General features: G+C 42.5%; 1 protein-coding gene across 2 annotated transcripts in view; it reads right to left on the reverse strand.

Moving 5' to 3' along the window:
* gpc6a (glypican 6a) overlaps positions 1 to 13,735 on the reverse strand; it is a 156,081-nt gene extending 142,346 nt beyond the window's left edge. For both annotated transcript variants that reach the window (XM_047581250.1, XM_047581249.1), the window contains exon 1: positions 13,107 to 13,735. In XM_047581250.1, coding sequence (XP_047437206.1) covers positions 13,107 to 13,266 — 160 coding nt within the window. In that variant the 5' untranslated portion in view covers positions 13,267 to 13,735. The remainder of the gene's footprint in view (positions 1 to 13,106) is intronic.
* Positions 13,736 to 15,970: the final 2,235 nt, after the last annotated feature.

Here is a 15,970-nt window from a genome sequence, read left to right on the forward strand (position 1 = left end):
GAATTTGGTTACCCTGTCCCTACTTTCGCTGTCATTATTCAATTAATGGTCAAACTGATTTATTTGATTCGCTTCATAAATTAAATGAGGCTAAACATCCACGGTTCTCAACTGGTTCTGCAGAAGAGCAGAAAAAAAAATCGCATCATAAAATAAGATTTATTTAAGGACAAGTACGGCTGCATGGTCAGAGATGTTGCTCTGCTCACTGTAAATCCCTGTGGTAAATCACCGTGGATAATGTGGCAGGGAAGCATCGTAAAATGAGGAAAGGGGTCTTATTGAAAACAACAAAGCAAGTCGTGCCACCAACTGTGCCCCACCTCTGAAACACTGCTGTAATCACATGAGGAAGTTCAATGTTAGGTTTACACTGGCGCCCTAATGCCGCTTCGTGGAAACAGCCCCAAACTTACTCTCTGACTCTGATAGACACTGTCACCTACTCTCTACACTTCTACTTTAAGTTTCACTGTAAAAATACAGACGTTTATAATCTTGACCAGAATTTGATGTCCAGTTGAATCAAGTATCAAGTTGGGTCAAATTCGGTTTAGATACAGGATGAAAATGGTAGAATCCACACAATTACTACAGCAAAACCAACACAACCAAGAGTCAAGAAGCGCTTGCGTCACTGGTCTGTACATCAATCAGCCATAACATTATGACCATTATGATTACGTCCTAACAGCTGTGACTCATCAGAGAACAGACATTGGCCTTCTGAGGGTGTCCATACACCACAGGACACCTTCAGCTTGGGGAGAAGCCTCTGTCCAACATCCCACAGATACTTGATCAGTTTGGGATCTAGTGAATTTGGAAGGCAGGTCAACACCTTGTCCTACTATTCATGTTTTTTTGAGTTGTTACTAAACCACTTTTATGTGTTTCTGTTTCCGGCTGCATCCTGCTGCCATCAAGGAGTCCCATTGCTATGGAGTGGGGGGTCACTGGTCTGGTCTAGGTGGGTGGTACAGGTCTAAGTAACACTAACCCTAATCCTAACACACTAATGCCGGGTCCAAAGGTTTCCCAGAAGAACAGTGAATGGTCAGTGTTATTTACTTCTCCTGTCAGTGAGATGGGTTTAATGTTGTGGCTGATCGATGTATATAAAGATGGAAGAACTTTTGGTGACCTCTTCTAAGCCAGCATGCTTCTTAATCATGCATAACTTTGAGCCTCAGTACAAAAATGCATCCCTGTACAGCCGTTATAAATTTTAAAATTAGCTTTACAGAGCAAAACGTCTTTTGAGGTTTTTGGGGAATGACTCACTTTCCACGTCAGCCTCAAGTGGCCATTCAAGGAACTGCAGCTTTTGGTGCACACACCAAGTCCAGCCCTGGACGTTTCCACTTGATCACAGGCTGTGATCAGAACTGCTGATGGCGTGTATATCTCAACTATCAATCAGTAGCTTAACGTTGGCCCATCACAACCATCGCACAAAGAACCATTCAAACGTACCGCTTGCCCTTGCCTATACGATGTTGCATTTAACTGCATTTCCAGTACAGTTCATCACACCTTCAGCACACCATTAGGATACAGAGGAAGGAGGACGAGACATACGGTAAGGTTACAGCCTTGCACTCGTGCACTGGATTCATCAAGCTAACTGGTGCATGACTCAGTCCTAAACACAACAGCTGGTGGTCTGGAAGCCCGAGGTAGAGCCCCAGGGTGTGAGATGACCAGCCCACTCATTTACCGGCTGCTTACACAGGGGACAGGAAGCAGCAGGGTTCTGGGAGCAAGAGATGTGGTTGGCTCCTTTTCAGATTCTAGCCCCCTGCAGCAGCAGCAGCAGCCAAAGAACAAGGTTGTGCCAAGAAGCCTCACAATGGCACATGTTTCTTTTGACACATGAAGGTATCCAAGGGGGGATGTAAACACTGTACCGAGTGCCTTCGACACATCAATCTCAATAAGCCTTTCCAAAATGATCTCAGCTCCTTTCCAACAGGCCTTGAATTAATAAAACTGAAACTCTGAAGGCTGGAGATATTATTTCTCAAGCCTCATCAGCATTCCCCGAACGACGATGTCTTCAAACTGGTCCTCTCCTGACATTAAGGTTATGAGGGTTTGTCACATTTGTCATGACAGCGAGGCTCCCCGGAGATGCACAATGTGGCCCCGTTCTAGTCAGCGAGGTGAGCCCAGATATCTTTTCCTGCAAGACTGCTCCACATTCTCATCAGCTCCAAGGATAGGAGATTCGAATGATATGTTGGTTCACCCCCGCTGTACTTCTTTAGTTCCAGATGAATTCCAATGTCATCCTTTAGCGCTTTGAAAGTTGCACGTCCAACATGCCTCATTACAAGACAATTTTATTAGAAAGAAAAAATACAATATGCAGCACCATTATGCATGCACACAACATCTAGTTCTGTAGACCTATTATGAGCCAGTTTCATAAAAGTTTGCACAAGTAAAAGGAGCATTTTAACAGTTTTTTAAAATCTAAACTATGTTGTCAAAGATTAAAAACACTTTACAAATTTTACAATAGAATCTGTTAACCTCCATAATCATTTTGGCTCACATTGTTTACTACAAAAGAAATACACTGTATAAACTGGTCCAAAAAAGGAAATGAAGCAACGCAGTTGAAAAAAAACATAAGGAAGACCTCTGACACACAATGGAGTGTCATTATATCCCCAAAGACATTTCACTGCAAAGCCTATTATTTAATGTTATAATTAAAGCCCACAAATCTGACCCCGGGTTAAGATCAGCCCTCAACTTCTTTTTTTTTTTTTTTTTTTGCATTAACATAAAAATAATAATGATCTCCAATTAGTTTCTCCACCTCAAAGCCACAAACGGGATCACACTAAACTGGGTCATGAACTCGTGTAATCTGTATAAATTTCCTAATTTATAACTGGAACAGCATGCTCTCTGTGCATGTCTTGTCCCGGCTAACAACCGCCGCTGCTATTTAAGAACACGATTTACAACAAATCACCAGGAGTGTTTGCAAGGTTGGCGCTGTGATTTTATGTCCTCTTGTTGCTTGGTGAGCCATAATCATCTATTCACTTGAGAGATGTCATCATGCAGTTTAGACAGTCTCTCGCTCGGCCTGCCGCAGTGCTGCACAAATGAAATGATTGAATTTAAATACTACTTAACTAAACTGTGCAATATTCTACCACGACACATAAGGGGGGAATGTTTTTTTTTTTGTTTGTTTTTTTGACATGTTTGCAAATGTGAAGTGAAGGCGAACAAATGCATGTGGACACACTGTAAGTAATTTCCTGGAAATAAGAGGAGGAGTGACAACTTTACTCAAGCAGCTCACCCTGATCACAAAAACCCTCCTTACTTCAAACAAACCTTGCCAAAGACAGCCCACAAGCACCGACAAAGTCCACATTATTCCTAATGACATCCTTCTTCCATCATGTTTGGTTAAGCTTCATAACGAATATTTTTTTTCCCATTATGATATGAATTTTTAAATCAGCATACGGAGACACCATTTCAGGCCGGACCGGCACCAGACTGCATCACTGCAGGGTGTGGTGAAGATGGAAAGGTCTGAAAAATGAAGCGGCAAAGGGAGAAGATTTGTGCTAAAAAAAAATATGCCGTGTTGTTTGTTTGGCAGAGAGACACATAGATGCTGGCGAAGTTCAAGTACTAATGGCTGGATTAGCGCAGCTGGTTATAGGCTTGAACCCGTCCTTTTCTAACCTTTTGCTAAATAGAGGCCAGTTTAGTTTAGTAAAAATAGCCTAATAATGCTTCTGTACCTAACGTAATTACTGTTTTTACAATGGAACTGTGATGCAACCTCTTTTATTTTAGTAATGCACGATCACTACTAGATAATATTTTATGTTATTTTGGTGCGTGTTAGCTTGTTTGTTGGTGTAAACAGGGTGGCGCCTAAACTATGATCTCACCTAGGGCACCAACATCAGCTCTGTACACAAGAACTGACATTGACTTTCACCTAATTTTTCAATCAATGTTTTATTTATTTCTTATTTTTGTTGTTGACCTAAACATGATCTTGTCTTAAATATTCAAATTTTTGCCTCCTGCAAGTACATTTGTGGCAAAACAGTAACTATATTTAGAATGATGTTCACAAACATAAAAACACTGATGTTCTGCTGTGGCTTTGTTTGTACTAACGAAATAAATAAATAAACAAATAAATAAAAAGCTTGGATGTTGGTTCTTCTGCACTATTGATTTTGATACATCAAATCCCCCCCGCTGCTCCACCGCGGTGGAACCACCACGAGGCCTTTCAGGGGGCAGCAACCGTCTACGCTTCACAACCACTGTTGAGTGTGTTGTGCCAGTAACGCTGCTGTTGTTTGCATTTGTTGACAGGATCTGATGTTTCCATGACAAATGTTGGCACGCCGTGTTTATTTGTGCTTAATGCTTGTTTACTCCCGAGTCCCCGAGGGCCGACTTATTTAGCAAATCATCTCAGCCATGCGTACTTATCTGTGTCTGAAAAACAAAAATAAAAAGTCCCCGGTGTGAAATGTATTTGCGTCCTTGACACCTTGATATGATACACCCGCGCGGGTTTCCCCAGAGCACTGAGTGGCTCTCATCTCTCTGAGCCCCATCCCTGGCGTCAGGCTTGGGACTTCTATTCAGAGACTACCCTCCAGAGGCTAAAGGCTCCGTGGGCAAAAAAGAAAGACCATAACAATAAACACAACAGAATGCATTGGTCCTGTGACATACGTAATAAACAACGCCAGGGAAGCCACAAACGCTGGCACGGCTAGAGGGAGAAAATAAGAGTGATTAGCGAGTGTGTGTGCGGTTAACAATGGATCTGATGTGGCTTTAGGTCAAAACCAAAGGGTCTCCCCTACTTAGACATTAAAGCAGCTCTATAATCATGAATAAACACCCTCTATTTTCCCGTGTCGACAATTATGTGGCGATGAGATGCCCAATTTTCTGAACAGCATTCCTGCAGCACCCTTACCCACTGAGATAAATCCACAGGGGAAACAGTTTCCCCAGCGCAACGTATGAGTTTTCCATCCATCACCTGTGAGTTTCTTTCAGTGAAGCAAGAGACGCATTGAATGTTCATATATATATATATATATATATAGTCATATGAGTAATCCTTTCAGTTCAGATGGATTATGTTCTACTCGACTCCCTCCTTGCATCCCCGAGCTCATCCCACCTCACATACCACCGCCATTCAAGTTTTGATGTCAACACATGGTTAATCAAGGATTCCCTCCATGCCCATGTGCACCCTATTACCGGGGAAGTTTATTTCGTTGGTTATTTTCTCTTTGCGCTCTCTTCTAATCCCTAAACACAGAATCACATCCATCCTATAACTTCTTATTTTGTAGTTTCTCTCAAGGCTTGAGAGGGTAGAGTTTCTTAATCCCCCCCCCACCACCTCCATTACTGATTTAGGCCAACAGCTGATTGAAAACTGGAAGAAGAAAAAAGAAAAGTGCTATAGCAGTCTCCTACGGTAGCCAGAGGCTTTTCACACCACTCAGAAAACACCATACATGGCGCTGAGGAAGGTTCCAGGAAGCCTGCAGTCTATGTGCATTTCAGGGATGAGTGCCCGCGGAGGGTTGACGGATTCTTCGGGTCAGGACAACTGTCAGACATTCCCTTTTATCAGCCGGTGACACAGTAGGCTTCACATTCGAAATCATTTGAAAATCCCATGCACATAATCTTTCTCACCCAATAAAAAAACACTTTTTTGTAATTTTCCACCACAATAGAGACGCAAAGAGAAAGAAAGACCCACAACGCGGCGCTACACTGCTAGGAGCGCACACACACACACAGCCACGCACACACACAGTCTAATCTCCCTCACATCTCATTAACTGTTCTCTCTGAAGATGTATACAGGCTGGCAAGAGACTTATTTCCAATTTGGCAGAGCCAAGAGCATCTTAATGGGCTTTGAAAAAAATAAAATGCCCAACAGAATTTTAGATTTGCTAGGCAAAGGCTTTTACAGTGGGACTCCCACACTTTCACTAAAGGTCTGATTCAATTATTAGGAATCTGAACTTATCCCCACATTTAATTGTACGTGTCCGACAGGTAAAGTCAATTAATAATGGATCAGTGCCACAAACAGACTCCGGATAACAGACAAGCATAAATGCAGTGATTAATGGCAAAGTGTCACATATTCAGACGTTTAAAATTCCTCACGGGAATCAGCTGCTCTTAGGGAACTTTATTTTGGAATGGAGTGCATCATCTCCCCTAATCATTTCTCCTACATAACGGGAGCCTAACTATGTGTTCAGGTGAATAATCTGAAAAATTAGTTGGAACAACAACAGAAAAGTCTAAAAACATTGGCAGTCAACAAGATGCAACATATACACAGAATAAAGGAGGATGCAACTAAAACAAGGTTAGCAAATTTCAAATGTTCATTTCTCATAAGCCTAATACAGATGTTTTTTTCATCATGATTAACATACATGCATAAGTTTTACATTTTAACATACATATGTTCTCTTAATTGTCACGCAAATATTGAAAAAAACAGCTGTGCTCTAAGCATTTAAGCATCTCATTTGTAGCATCCTCGTTGCTGACTTAGTGAACAGGAATGCAATATGCACCAGTACCTTTAAATTTGCATGGCTTATTTCACGTGGGGCTGCCTCAGATGCCACTTTTACTCAGCTAACATTACAGCAGGCATTGAGGATAAGATTCTGCCTGAGACACTGTCTGCTCTCTTTAGTTCAAACGTTAAGAGTTACAACTGTGCTGCACTGAAGGTTCACAGGAATCCTGACATTCGTTCGAGTACAAACAGCAAAGATCTCTGATACCTGGGCTGTGTTTCAGGGAACTAGGGAACTTCTGCGCATCTGCAACCTGCAAACAGCCGCGCGCGCGCCGCAGCGATAAACACAGGCACTTTCGGCATCAGGAATCCACATGAGCAATCAGCTAATAACTGCTCTGTTAAGAGAAATCAAATTCTATTTTTAAAGTTGCCGCTGAAGAACCCCAGAGGTAATTGTTATTCTTGAAAAAGGAAATATACAAGAGTCTTGCAGAGCACTGCTAATGGGAACTGCTGCACGTAGAGCGGTTTTGTTTGAAAGTCGTAGAAAAGAGCCGAGTCCACCCATGAGAATCCCAACCGCTCCGTGTAAGTAGATGTTGATATTAACAGCAAAGCCGCAGAGAAAGAGCTCCGTGGCAGGGCCTGACTGAAGCATTCAGGAGCAGCTGTGTTTATGAACAAAGGGCTGACAATCAAGGCGCATTGTGTGCGTGACACTGTAACCCACAACGCCTTGACACGTGAGCGCAGGGGCGATCCTCGCAAGGCGAACCGTGCTGCCGGGGGCGAGGGTTCATCTACAGCTTGGACACGAGAGTGGAGGAAGCTCAGGCCGGTGTGTTTAATGAAGCTGTCCAACATTCTTCAGAGTCACCCCACGTGCACCAGTGTATTTCAACAACACCACTTCATCCCTGGAAGTAGGACTGGGTGGTACAACGGTTCACACTGAATACCGGTATGTTTTCTGTTTTTTTATACCGGCATTGCGTTCAGAGACACTGTTTCAGACCGTAGCGCTTACCATGGTGCCACTGTGTCACTGTGAGGCGTGGTGGAGATGGAAAGGTCAGAAAATGAAGCAACAGGACCGTGAAGACACGGAAGATCTAGTGCCAAAAAAGATGCCATGTCGGCTGTTTGGCTGTTTTTTGGTTTTAACAAAATCTGACGTGCTAACACGGGGCCATGCAAACCCGTTTCCCTACTAGTGTGGAATTTTTCTACAATATTTACTCATCATGACGTTAAAATAGGCCACATTAGTCCATTAATTCCTCTCTCAACCAGTAGAAAGTGTTGTGAACGCCCGATAATGCATGAAAAAATAAAAGACGTGATGCTGTCAGAATTTTGAAAAATACAGTATTGAAAAATACACCTTTGGTCATAGCGCCCAGCCCTACCAGGAATCTTCTCCGTGCAAATAATCATGGCCCTCTTCCAAGAGACCCCTTACTGCAGGAAAAACTAAAGCATGTATCTATACCGTGCACCGCCTGCATCGCTTAAGAGTCCTTAAGCAAAACGAGAAAGTATCAGTCCTCAATCAATGAGGAGGATATTACGGTTGACCTCTATCCAAGTCAGCCAGCTCTGCCAATTTACCTAATGTCTGCATCAGTGCCAAACTGATATTTCAATCCCAGAATAAAAGCACGTCTAATGACAGCTTGCCAAGCGCAACAGTGAGCAAGACAGAAGTGTTATACTGCTGAGAGTGTACTACACCACTTCACGGTGATGCCACACACACACACACACACACGTAAATCTGACTGTCTCGAAAGCAGCGGGATACTGTTCACAAATTTGTTTCTACTTCATATAACATTTGGCATTGTGAAGGGTTTTTATTAGTCCAGTCCACTCCATCATTGAGAAAAAAAACAAAAACATATTTGGGTATTTAAACACTGAGCAACAGCCTGCTCGAACGGAGGCTTTCTGCTCTTATCGGCTCGGCTTCAACGCGCTCTGGGTGTGTTTTATGACCATGAAGAACTAGACTTTAAACAGATAAGAAAACTCCCACCTTGAATTTTGATCAACAAACTCAAAAATGTGTTCAAATTTTATTACCCCTTTCAGACTTAATGGGATTAAAGCGCAGATTCAACAGTAATCACCCCGTTAAATTTGAAAACTGATGCAAACAAATGTGTTTGTCGCCTCTTAAATAACGCAGCCCGGCTCATCAGCGGCAGCGGGCTGTCAAAATAATTAGCTTATGCAAATGAAAGCTTACAACCGGAGGTAGCCATCTTTGCAGAAGCGTCACACCTGTGTGTTTTGAAACTGGCGGCGTAGCCGTCGCATGACACGGCAAGCGATGAAGGGATGAGCGGAAACGCCGCTCGCGGAGCACACCGCACGTTCGTATTAGCGCAGCTAATTAGGCATAATTGAGTGCTTTCTGCTACCACGTCTCCCGAGGCCCATATCTAACCTCTGTTGTATTCACGCAAAGGTTATTTGGAGACAACAATATGCAATTACACATAGTGTACGGGCTGTACATGAACTGTAATAAGGATCTGATCATGCTGCAAAAAAAATATATTTAAACTTCAAACCAACAGACCTCTGTGTTTGACTTTAACATCATGAAAATTCCAAACACATGAGAAACGTGAGATAAACCAATACCGAGGACTCTGGCCTGTCCAGACCAAATATTTCAAACTCATTTATAAAACACTGTCGGACACAATCTGAATTCTCCTTGTGATAAACTGAAGCAGGTCCAACTGGGATGTGGAGGGCCAACAAAAACTCTGTGGTCGAACACTGGGAAACTGAATGATTTCCACTCCTTTAAAGAGATGTCAAACTAAATAAATCCAGCTGCACACGAGTTCAGAACCCTCACGCCGAACACGTCGACATAATCGAATGTGACTGAATGAATAATCCCAACACATACGAGATAATCAAAAGATTGTGAAATGAACCATCATCCTGTTTCACCTTTAGATGTGTTGGGCAATGACAGAATTCGTGATGTGCCCAAAAAATATTGAACCACTTCAGATACTTGGAGCCTTTGTTCACAGCTGGTTTCGATCACAAACTGACAAAAAAGAAAAAAAAAATGGGGGGCAAGAAGGGGTTTTTCTACCAGATACAGTGATATGAAGGCAATGAAGAAGAATAGCACCGCTGTTTTATTGGGTACATTATATAAGTCGACACGGTGTATAAGAAAAGGTCACAGACACTTTTACTTTCTCAGGAGACACAGCTGTCAGAAACAAGCTGCAGACGTTATTTCTTCTGCTCTGTAATGTGCTGGGGCAGCAGGGTGAGGACAGTCGATGCCAACGGACTCTTATCGGGGAAAGCTCGCTCCATTCTGGGGGTGGAGCTGGAGTCTCTGTCGGGGAGGAGGACGACTGAGAAACCTTCTCAGAATTTAGAACGGTGCGTCTTTTAAATAACCCCTGCACGGAGTCAGACTGGAGTCGCACCGGAGCACATTCAGCTGTAGACTACTGAGGACCACCTCAGAACTCAACAGGAGGTCTCTCCTACCAATAGCTGTTAAAGTGTGTAACTCCCACCCCTTCAGTTATGTGAAGAGCTGGATCTAGGATAACTGACTCTAAAAATTATGCAATTTTTTATTCCAGACGGGGACAAGGTGTGATTTTCTTTCCCTCCCCCTCCCCAGTTTGTTTTTTGTATGTGTTAATTCCACAACTGGATTTCATCTGGGAAGTCTGGTGGTGTCTGCTGATAGGTCGGTGCAGCCCAAGATTGGCCAATTATGACCCAGGGCCTGGACGAAAAGGGATCCAGCCTCGGGATCTACTCTCTGCTGCTGCTTACCTGCCTAGTTTTGGAACACTCCAATATATCTTTCTTTAATTTTTATGGAAATTTATTCAGTTTAATGTCTCATTTTACTCTTAAGTCAAAAAATTTTTTTTTAAAAAAAATCATGGACTCAATATATATCTCAAAATATATTCTTAACTTTGGAGCCACCGATTATAATACTTCTGATTATACCATGTTTTAGATAAGATCGTTACACCTTTTTTTTTGTTGCTTTCAACTTCATCCAACTTCATTTATTTGGCACGACCACCTGGTCCAGTTGTCCCCCGCTGCGTGAGCTTCGAGCCGTTTTTCAGTTACCTTTGTGTTAAAATAAATCCTGTTAAGTTTCCCTCACATCCAGACTTCAGTGACCGTCCTATGTTCGTTCCTAAATTCCCCCTGGACGCATCTAAGGGCGTGACAACCATATGCAATGTTTTTTCAACATCATGTTCAATAGCAATCTGCAATACCACTGTAATTTGTTAATAGGTAGTGCTATACTGATACGCTGCTCTTCACTGCTGCAGCTAAAACGACGTACAATGTCGACTAGTCCACCAGGAACTAAATCTGATGTATTTTGCTTATAATTCTTATTTTTTCATCGTTTCTGCATTGTGTACTGTTATTTGCTCTGTAAGAGTCCTCCGGCACAAGACTTTCCTTTGGGATTATCAAACCTCTATCAAATCTTATCTGAAGTGCTCACTTTTTTTTGTACTTTTTATAAATTCAGTGTAAGTCGCTGCAGAAAGCAAATCAACAGAAGCTTCTACCCTCGAGCTGTTGCCTCCCTCACACACATTAGTGCAATAGCCCCCATACCTGTTCCCTGCCCTACCTGCACTGATACTACTGACGAATTTGCACTATTGTTATGTATTATTTCTCCTCATTGTGTGACACAGTTGTTTTTCTACATTACTGTTTTACAAAGCCATATCAGTTTACTGCTTTATATCAACGTCCCTTTAATTCACCACTGTTATTAATCGCATTCATCTCATTCATACATTTTACGTGTATGCGTTGTAGTTTTTCATTGTGTGATTCCTCTGTAATTGTTGATCTTTATGCTGCAGCAGCTTTTATTTTTATTGCTTCTGATCCTGCTGAACTGCATTTCATCGTTTGTTCTTTTAACCGGACGATGACAATAAAAACTTCTTATTAAACTTTTTCAGATTTCACTGCAACTCCTGGACCGATCGCTTTACTTTTGTCTTCTGAACACAGTCATTTTACAGATTCAGATCAACACAACGCTGGCGTAGAGTTACACGCACGTCCAACCGCTAAAAAATCCATCAGATTCCCATCACGCCAAACCAAGTTTAAACCAAAGAAGGCGGCTGTAAGATCATTACTGCCCGACACTGCCAATTACCAACAGAGTATCTCTGTTTTGTCTGTAAGAGGCAATAGAGGGATTAACTTCAGGCCTCTCTGCTTCTCCTCTTTCCTCTCATGAAGCAGACTATGTTTACTGCCTAATCTCTTTTCTTGCTTTGGCCATAAATGTGATTACCACCACACAAGAGATAATAAAATCCCATATCTCGGCTGTACCAAAGAGCATGAATTAAAACCTAAGCTCCAGCCTTGAGGAATATCTAAGGGGAAATAAAATTAAAAAAAAAAAAAAAAAAAAAAAAAATCCACAGCAAAAAGGAGTACTTCATGTTGAGTGCACAGAGCCCCCTACTGGTAAACACTCTTCACTATTTAGCCAAATCCAACACAACAAGCTCCATGATCTTCTGTTGAATATGAGCAACAGGTATGCAGCCACTTTGGAAACATTCTTGTGCCGCTGTTTGAAAGTCAGTCGCGTTTAAGAAGCTGCTTTGTCAAACGAACTCAAATGCTGCAGATAAATAAATAGATAAGGTCTCACACATGAGTACAGCATGACCGTAGATCTCACCTGATGCCAAATTTCCCCCTTTTTTTGAGCAGAGGAGCACCTCTCTTTATTGATCAAAGGAGCAAAAGGTGCAATTGGGGATTCTCGTGGTGTCAGTTTTGCTTCTGAAATGCAACATTTTAAACAACCACTTATGGGTGATTACACCACATGCTGTGATCCTTAGTTAAAAAACATGAACATGAGTGATGTAGCTGCGCAGGTGGATCACTTCAGAGGTTTTCCTGGACATTAGACTCAGTGTTTGGCGTGAACTTGATGGGGAGATGATGAATGGAAGGCAGCTTGCAGTGATTCATCGCAGGGAACGTAGACATGGAAGGAATCACTGACCTTTAAATATATATATACAACACACACACACACATATAAAAGGTCCCTTTCTGCCACCATGCACTGGGTTTAACAAACACAGCCAGGCTGTAGGAAATAAAAAAATAAAAAATAAAAGACCGGATGCGTTTAGATTTAATCCAGACAAAATCTTTGGCAAACTCCGTGTCATGGAGCGGGACATATTGCAAAAAAAAAAAAAAAGGCTTCTGATTTTTAAAAATCTTCTCCGCTCAGTTTGAATTTTAGACTGAACCCGAACGATTGAAGTGTGTATGTATAAGGACCAAACAGATGCCCTGAGGTTTGAGTAAGCTCACACAGTTCAGTATGAATTTGTTTAATCTGAGGAGAAAACGAGACATTACACGTGGCGAATTGGCCCCGAAACGCAGCCGATGATTTGTCACTTTCGCCTACCTGATATTTCCTGATGAGGTGCATTGACGAGGCTGAATCCTTTAGCGTTATAAGCTTGCCTAACCTCGCTACAGCTCCGCGCTTTGCTTTCACCACCAGATGACAGGGACAGCACCGACAGAGTACATAAGGCGACTTGCAGTCTCCACATCGCATACATCAGTGAAAAATCCTTGATGGGGTTTGTCAAGAGAAAAGCGAGCTCCGCCAGAATAAAAGAAATCCAAAGGGCTGATTGAAAAGATTCCCCCCCAGCTGAGCGCGATCTCAGATGTTCATTGACAAAATATTGCCTCCTCACTTCAGATACTGGTGCGTCCACCTCATCTTCCCTCCGAAAAGAAAAGAAAAAAAAAGAGCCCGGCGAGTGCGACAGCTCCAAAGAAAAAAAAATTTTTTAAAATCCTCGCGAAGAAGCTACCTGGTTGCTCAGCGTGCCAACAACTTCTCCCGCACACACAGCTGCTCTGCGCCGATGTCAGTGTGAGAAAGGCGAAATGAAACGGAGACGCACGCTGCACAGCGAGCAGAGCGCACAAGGGCAGGGCAAAACATGGAGTGGAGTGGCTGCGACTTCAGCAGCTCGCTTCCAGGGGCGCGCAATGTCCTCTGCCTTCATGCATCCTTGGAAATGCACACCATAGCACACCAGTGCGGGCAAGGCGCATCTTGGAGGCGCGGGGGGGCCACGGGGGGTGGTGGTGTGGGCGGAGCGGGGAGTGACACATTGACCAGACGCCGGAGGTAATTTTCTTTTTAATGTCACCAGTCTGCAGCTTGTTCCCAAACACACAGAACCTCTTCGTGTCATTTAATAAAGCTGAACGACGGGTGTGATAATATAAAAAGATTCAAGACTCCTCTGGAGCAGGACGCAAGATATATCACGTTTTTTTTTGTTTGTTTTTTGAGTTTGCATCATCTTGCATTGACGGGCATTCATTTCCTGGAGATAAACTCCAACCTAAACCTGATCTCAGGCTAACCTTGGAGTCTTATTAGTAAAAGTGTTGCGTTCACGGACCGAATGAGTCTACAGGTGTACACAAAACTGAACCTTTAACCTTTACGTGCCTGTTTTGAATATTTAATATCTAATCATTAGGTCCGATCACAAGTTTTTGCACGAGCCGTCTGAAAGAACTCCTTGCCAGCAGCCTCCCCTTTCCCTGGTGTCGCCTCCATCGCTCACATATTTGTGGTGTTGCTCCACAGAAAACCTTAATGCTTTCATTAAAGGTGTCTTACATTTATGAAGACGGTTTGACATGTCTCGGTGGCCACGGACTGCAAAGAAATGAATCATCACACCAAAGCGTCGAAGTGCTTTTTCGTTGTCTCAATGAGGAAACTTTGTTAGAAGAGGGGGGGAGTTTTCTTATTATAATGAAGAAAATCTAACAAGAAAAATATCTTGTTATGACGTGAGATATTTTCTCTTGAGAGTGTAAAAGTAGACTGCATCTCATAATATCCCGTACAAACACCCCCGCTGTGTGTTTCTGTGTGTTTTTTCTGTCTTTTTTTTTCTATTTTTTTGAGTTGCTGCTAGCTCGTTAAAGTCAACTTTAAAATGCAATGCAAAAGTGCAATTAGCCATAAGTCAGGGTTGTGGAAAGGAAATGATCACATGTTTCACTCCTCCAGGGCTAATACAATAAAGCATTTTGCTCTTGCTAAGCATCAGACGGGGCTCTGATCAGCTCAGTATGTGGACACTGTAGGGTACTCTCCAGTGAAACAAGTTATTAAAAAATGATCAGTGCTTCAGGATGTACAGAAAGACAGAGTAAAAGGAAAAAAAAAAGAAAAGTTAAGTGTCTCGGATCTCAGACCGCTGGGGCCCCAGAGCATCTTTAAGAAAGGCATGTGTTTTCTTTTTAGTTTGTTCAAAGTAACAGTGCGCAGCCTATGGAGTCATTAAGACTTCAGTTTTCTATTAGAGTTGGGCCTAACAATTTAAAGTGGTTAATAGTGAAACCGTATACATGAATAGTCTGCTGCAAGTCTATTACTGAATGGAAATTCAGCTCCACACAGTCCCTTCACTGCCTTTACTGAGTTTGTTGTTTCCCTCCAGTTACACTTTCAAAATAAAGGTGAAGGGGTTCCACATTAGCCTTCAAAGGCTCTGCAGTCAGCCCCAGCAGCCCCTGTAATGTCGCCATTCCCACACGGTAATGAATAAATATTGAGCAGATCAATGCAAACTATTGTTTTTTTCCCGTGTATTGACTGGTAGCGTTTGATATTTTACATAATAACAAGACGCCACATTACCAGAATAATAGCTGCCTGTGCAAATTTACAGGACAAAGTCAAACACGGGTTGAAGTCTGAAATGAGTCTGCAGGAACACATGCATGAATTACTTAGCAACACTGAACGGATTCCAGATGAAGTGACCGGTTTCGTTTAGCTGGTCAGCTTCAGGAATGAAGAGTGAGGACTCCTGGCTGTCTGGTATGACTGATTCTCTTAAATGGAGTGATGGACGTGGATCTCCTCCTACAGGTGAGTGTGTGTCATCTTCCTGTGAATCTCTATGGGTCAATTAGAATTAACTGCCAGGGCTAAATCAGTGGGTATATGTCTAAGCTGTTGAGTGCAACAAACGGAGCTGGAAGAGATCTGGCAAGTAGCTATTTTGGAATATCCAGATGGAATACGTTTTCAACTTGAATATTGCCACATTCAGAATAGGGCTTGCACTGCTTTGCCATGACGCTTTAAGCATCGGGTCGACTAGTCACTGATACGTGACAATAACAGCATGGACGCCTCCATGTCAGTCCTGAAACATACTGTAACTAAAGTACTCATTTGAAAGGGCATCTACTATCTCTAGCAGAGGAACGATCCAA

Source organism: Mugil cephalus, chromosome 3 (assembly GCF_022458985.1).
Source record: "Mugil cephalus isolate CIBA_MC_2020 chromosome 3, CIBA_Mcephalus_1.1, whole genome shotgun sequence".
Lineage (NCBI taxonomy): Eukaryota > Metazoa > Chordata > Actinopteri > Mugiliformes > Mugilidae > Mugil > Mugil cephalus.